Source organism: Leptodactylus fuscus, chromosome 7 (genome assembly GCF_031893055.1).
Source record: "Leptodactylus fuscus isolate aLepFus1 chromosome 7, aLepFus1.hap2, whole genome shotgun sequence".
In the NCBI taxonomy this organism is placed as follows: Eukaryota; Metazoa; Chordata; class Amphibia; order Anura; family Leptodactylidae; genus Leptodactylus; species Leptodactylus fuscus.
In genome coordinates, this window is record NC_134271.1 from 26,452,982 (window position 1) to 26,459,097 (window position 6,116).

Below are 6,116 nucleotides of genomic sequence, written 5' to 3' on the forward strand. Positions count from 1 at the left end.
TTCAGCCATGTCTAGTCACTGGCAGTGAGATTTTGCCATGTGTGCTAGTCACTGGCTATTAAGAGCTTTATTCATGCATGGGATATCCTGAGCTATCCATCATGGACAGCACACGACCTCCTGCCTCAATATAAGAACAAGCCATTTATAAAGGGGTAGTGGGTGCACCAACATCACACAAGTTTACACATAATTAGATTGAATTTTATTATTTACAAGTGATTTAAGTAGAGGCCATACTCATGGCACCTCTGCAGACTCAGTTACAGTTTTCTCTAGAAGACAGCAGCGTTTACAGTGGACTAGACGCCTGGCATCAGATAAAGCCCTTAAAGGCCGGTGACTGGAGCAAACAGGTGAATGAGTGAAATAAAGTAATGACAAAAGTGTAAGTAATACAGAAAGCCCTCCGATATACGGGCCGCCGAGTGCTCACCTTACCATGTTCAAAGAAACAAATGATACAGCCATACTTGGTGACCTTTATTAGTGACCACCCCAGATACATACATTTACAACTTATTTACATAGACATATCACAGCCTGCTTATTAAGAGCCAACACATTAAGTAGCTTTATATAGACACTTCCAATTTACACCAACCCCTCAGATGGAGGAAAACCAAGTGCTAAGTGCTTGCAGCCGTTGTATTAAGATTCCAGTGTACTTCAGGAAAGAAAACTGTAGACCTAAGGTGCTATAGATGCCAGTCCAGAGTTGCGCCACCAGGCTCCAGTCCAACCAATGGCTCCTGAAACACTGAAGGAGATAGGTCAAGTCATTTTTAATAGAGCAGTGTCACCTTTAAGGGATTGTCTGGCCCTCAAGAAGGTCGTGAGCGTTCTGTGCAGCGTCTGGAGTAAGACAATTACACATCAGCTGATCCAGCAGCATCGGGGCACCAAATGTTATAGAAGGGGAGCATATGTAGGCCTCCCTATTCTGGTAATAGTAGGGGTGTAGCACTTCTCTGAACCAATGCTGTACAGTGGATGGGCTGCTGCACCACTTCTATTACTTGAATAGGACAGCCTGAATGTTCTTCCCATCCACTACTGCAGCTTTCTGGAAAAGCTGATCTCTGCTGGCTCTAGTGTCAGACCCTCACAGACCACATACTGTAACCCTAACCTGTGGTACGGTGCGTCAATACTGGATGTGGAAGGCTAGTACCAGCAGGTGCCCTCTCCTACTCCCCATTATGGTTTTCCTGAGAAGTGGTTCCTCTCCTTCACCAAGCTACAAAACCTTCTAACATTATACACTAGGTTCAGAGATCTAAACCAGAAGCCCATCCTAGTCTGAACTTACTGTTGATCTCATAACTGGACTCTGGATCCATCAACAGCTCTGGAGGTACGATGAGAAGGTCTTGGGGCCACTGTCCACTAGAAAAAGAAAGCAGGTCTTGCTCTGGTGAGGAGCAGCTGTCCGTTTCAGAGTCAGATCCACTTTTTCTGGTCCTGCAGCAAAGTGCACAGCTGGCAGGAGTGAAGCCTGGCCCACGCGGAAACAGATCGTCCTCATTTCTGAGGTAACTCCTTAGCGCCCCACTATGGTGGATCGGACGGTCACGGGACCAGGCCCAGTGAGTGGAATCCTTAGACATCACCTAAAGAGACCGACAACATCAAGACAGTTTCTAAGATGCAGACATTAAGATTCCAATGTTCAGGAATTTACCTCATCGCAGAGTCTCCGACTCACAACCGCTCTGTAGTTCATTTTTGCCCAGAAGCTGTCCCGTAGCCGCAGAAACTGAGGATATAATTCCCGCCAAGAGTCTCCCAGAGCCCATGGAAAGATTTCATATTTATAGTCCTCCTCATCCTCTTCCATGTCATTGGCCAAGTAACTGAACAGAAGAAAAATAAATAAAATTGCACCAACATAGCACATACAGTTATCATACAGGTTTCCACTCAGACCAAGGAGAGAGGGAAGATTTCTACAGAGGCCAACCTGCATATAAAGGGTTGTCCAGGATCAATGGGGGGGGGGGGGGGTTGGCAAGGAGGTCAGGGAAGTTTTTTTTTCTTTTTTTAAAGGAAAAGTCTCCCTTCACAGTCGAGTCCTGCTGTTCCCAGTGGAAGTTCTTGCCGAATGTGACCACATAAGTCAGTCTCCCCAGGAAAGGACATGGGGCCTCTAAGGTGATCCATGCAAGTGACAACCTGAATCCTTTCACCACTCGTTGGCCTCAGTGGTCGTGACCAGCAAGGGCTTCTGGGAGACACGGTAGCACTGGGACAGGTGAATATGGTCCTTTCCAACTTCCCCGGCCTCCTTGCCAAAAACCATCCCCCTCCCTTTAATGGATACATGTATACAGTCTAGTTCTGCATGTAAATCTACACTGAAAGCTGTGTATACATGCACCAAGTTGTGAGCATTTTCAGGTGTACATTGTCTTCAATGTGTGGATTTTGAAGTCTTTGCTTGGTGTGTGCAGAGATACTGTAAGACTTACAGAGCAACAAAGAAGTTCATGGTGGAATATTCACTGGTGTAGAGGCCGGCACGTTTAAAATACACCAAGACCATTGCAAGAAGATACTGCGGATTAGAAAAGTAAAGCTTTACTTTGAGATTCTGGAGCAGATGCAAGAGTATCAGGTATACAGACCTCAAAATGACAAGATACAAACCTAAATCCCCCCACCCTCACTAGGGTGGTCCCCACCAGTATTTATCAGATTTCCTGCAATGGTGATGTGCTTTATACCCATGATGCAATTGCTGCCATTAAACTGATATTAATGGCTGCTTTCACATGCATTTTATGAAGTTTGTATTTTTCCCTTGTATCCATTAAATGCCTCTTTTCTTGTGCTTGGTTCACATTTGCATTGGTACCCCCCCCCCAAACAGAATACCAAACACAACTGCAAGTGGTGTGCCAGTGAAAGCACATGGACCCTATAGACTATAATGGGGTCCGTGTGCTTGTTGCACGAATCATGGAGGGCAGGAATGTAGATTGTGAACTACTTTCCTGCTCACTGCAGAGATCTGGCAGCAAGCACACGAACCCCATTATAGTCTATGGGGTCCGTGTGCCTTCTCTGGCACCACCCTTGCAGTTGCATTTGGTATTCTCTTCCGGGGTCCTCATGCGGACTCCCCCAAACGGAATACAAATGCTGATGTGAATGAGGCCTTACGAAGTCCCTGCTTGAAAGCAGCCTTAGGTCTATTCACACAGCTGAGCCTTGTCTAATGGAACCATTCAACTCAAAGGGTGATTGGGGTCTATGAAGATAGACCCAATAGCCTAATCCATGTGTGAACAGAACAGAAGCCATTTTCTTCATGGATGGCCTCATGTAAATAGGTCTCTATACTGTGCAAGGTAGCATCAGCACAAGAACGCCAGTGACTGGCTGTAATGGTTACATGGGTGTAGCATGCATGTTACGGAAAAAGCAGACAAGCAGGGACCCTTGAAGAGGCAGAAGGAATAATGGTCATTTTGTTAAGATTTCCTCCTTTAGGTTGGGTTTACAACTTTTTACTGAAGAGATGCAATTGTAGTCATGACTAGTAGATGTTACTATGCCTTTAAAGGAGTTATGCAGGATATTTTAGTATTGGAGCAGGCGAATATATATATATATATATATATATATATATATATATATATATATATATATATATATATATATATATATAGTTATATGGAGCTCATACAGGTTCAATTCAGCATCATACCAACTCTATGACGCCAAAGCTAACAACCGAGCAAGCCACATAGCAACTACTACTTCTGAGAAGTGTCAGGGGATGGTGCAAACAACTAAGCCCCTCATACAGTGCTAAGAGTTCAAGGGATTATCAGGCCCACTCAAGTCAGCAGGAGCACAGCTGCAAAACCAGTGCCCAGCCACTATACAAGGAACATGCTATTAGATTCCAGATATATACACTGGGGTGCAGACCAGACACCACTGAATAGCTGATCCATGCAGGAGATGCCTGTTGAGACCCCACCAAATAGGTCATAAATAAAGTCACGGACAGCCGCCATCACGTATGGCCAGCTACTATTGATCTCACACTTTACATACTGTCACAGTACGTCGTGACACTGCAGCATCCAGGCTTACCTTGTCTGAGATTCTTAAACAGGCATCCATAGACAGGAACTGCTGAATCAGCTCATCTTCTGTTAAATAAAATAGAAATGATAAAACCCATTACCAGGTTTAGGAGTATTTGTCACAAGAGTGAATTATGTGTGTCTAACCAGACAGCCTAAGGACGTGCCAAGAAGGCACAACATGGGTAATCCTCTACACCGAGGTCAGGTGCAGCTTTGTATACTATGTGTAAGGCCTGGTTCACATCTGTGTTCTCTATTCCGTTCGGGGAGCCCCTGAACAGAATACTGGACGCATTAAAAAGGAGTTAGCAAAGAAACCACGTGGACCCCATAGACTAGAATGACAAGTCATTCAGATCAAGTAGCACTTGGGGTCCCCCCAAACAGAATACCAAATACAGATGTGAATCAGGCCTAACATACACCAAGAAGAGATCCTGGTGGACATGAAACATTAGCCACATTTTCAAACTCCCTGTCTAGGTTTACATAACTATTAGCAAGTCTGACCCCATGTTAAAACAAGGGACCTTAGAGCTGATGGACTCCACTTCATGGCCTCTGTTGGACCCAAAACCTCCAGTGGAGTCCAGAAACCCATTTGGATAGATTGAGGTCAGAGCATACATCGTGCCATGTGCACAGCCAGTGCTATAATGCATTTTACATGAAAGTTCTTCATCCCCCAGAGCTTATGCCACTACTAAAGTGTCAGAACAGCAGGAGCTCAACCAATGAGAGCCACTGATCTCCATGACATGGGACCTGTAGCTCTCTGTAGAGACAGATGCACGTGTCGTATTCGGTGCCATAGTCTCAGAGTGCATGTTCTTACCTAGGAGCCTGTAAAAGGCCTGGCGCTCCTGAGGCTGGAAATTAAGAGCACTTGCCACCTTGGTTCTGGTTACTGGACCCTCTCTCTCAGGGATTCGCGTCTTGCGCGCTCCAACAACCCTGGCTTGTTGATATCCCCTCACAATGCCTTGCTTCACCATGCTGCCAGCAGTTGCTGTGGCCCGAGGGGAAATCTGCACGTGTCTCATTGTGTGAGGGAAAGAGGGACAAGCTTAAGGGTTGATCTGAAACCGGGAAAGTTTAGTGTTATCCTTTGCACATAATACAAGACCAAGTATTGTAAAGGAGACAAACTGACTATTTTTAAGATCATCACTTGAACCTCTTTGGGGAACCAACATAGATCAGGCTGGGTTCATATCTGCTCTGGAGTCTCCATTGCAGAAACTGGCGAGTGCCTGCACAGAGGAGTTTTCTCGCTACCACTGTTTTGAAACACTGGATCCCATTACCGTCAAGAGGGGTCACCCAGTCCCATGTAACTACTGTTTAAGCAGTTCCCCTCCATCGCTTGTGTCCCTCAACAGACCTGAATTTCAGAGACCACGGTGCTAGTGTGAACCTAGATCATGTTATTTGAAGCAGCAGCACTTGTGCTCCCCCTATGTGCAGCTTCTGGTTCACACACCATGCATGTTCACATTTATTGGTCACATGGCCTGATGCCACCCAGTCCAATTCAAGTGAATGGGCCAAATGTCAGTCATTGTACAAGTGTATGGCACAGTGCTTGGTAATACTGAAGTGACTGCAATCTCTTCAGACAGCTGATCAGCTGGAGCCCTGGGGTCTGATCCCTGCCAGTCTAACTGATTACCTATACTAAGAATAGTTCAGTTACAGAGCCTAGAAACCACTTTAAGACAAGACAATTAGGATTTCACTTTAACCTAAGTCTGAGGCACATGTGGAGGGGTTTCCTCATGTCTGGATGCCCTCTAAGCAGTTTAAAAAAAAAAAAAAGTATCCAGTTAAAGACTAGTTCTGCCACTAGGGGGCAGGAGAGACTGCATATGAATTACTGAGATACATTCCTAGTGACTGTGCCAAGGTATACAGTTTTATATGTGTTACCCATGGGATTTGAGGTTTAGTATTAGGGCTAGTTCACACGGGGACATGGAGGAGGATTTTGACAGCAGAATCCATGTCATAATC

The 6,116-nt window shown here is 45.3% G+C and overlaps 1 protein-coding gene across 1 annotated transcript; it reads right to left on the reverse strand.

Moving 5' to 3' along the window:
* Positions 1 to 664: 664 nt before the first annotated feature.
* SPDYC (speedy/RINGO cell cycle regulator family member C) lies at positions 665 to 5,146 on the reverse strand. Its single transcript, XM_075280509.1, has 6 exons — positions 4,939 to 5,146; positions 4,108 to 4,166; positions 2,472 to 2,557; positions 1,685 to 1,856; positions 1,313 to 1,613; positions 665 to 760 (listed from the first exon to the last, which is right to left on the reverse strand). The coding sequence occupies exons 1-6, from the start codon at positions 5,144 to 5,146 to the stop codon at positions 699 to 701; spliced, it is 888 nt and encodes a 295-aa protein (XP_075136610.1). The 3' UTR covers positions 665 to 698.
* Between the last annotated feature and the right edge of the window lie 970 nt (positions 5,147 to 6,116).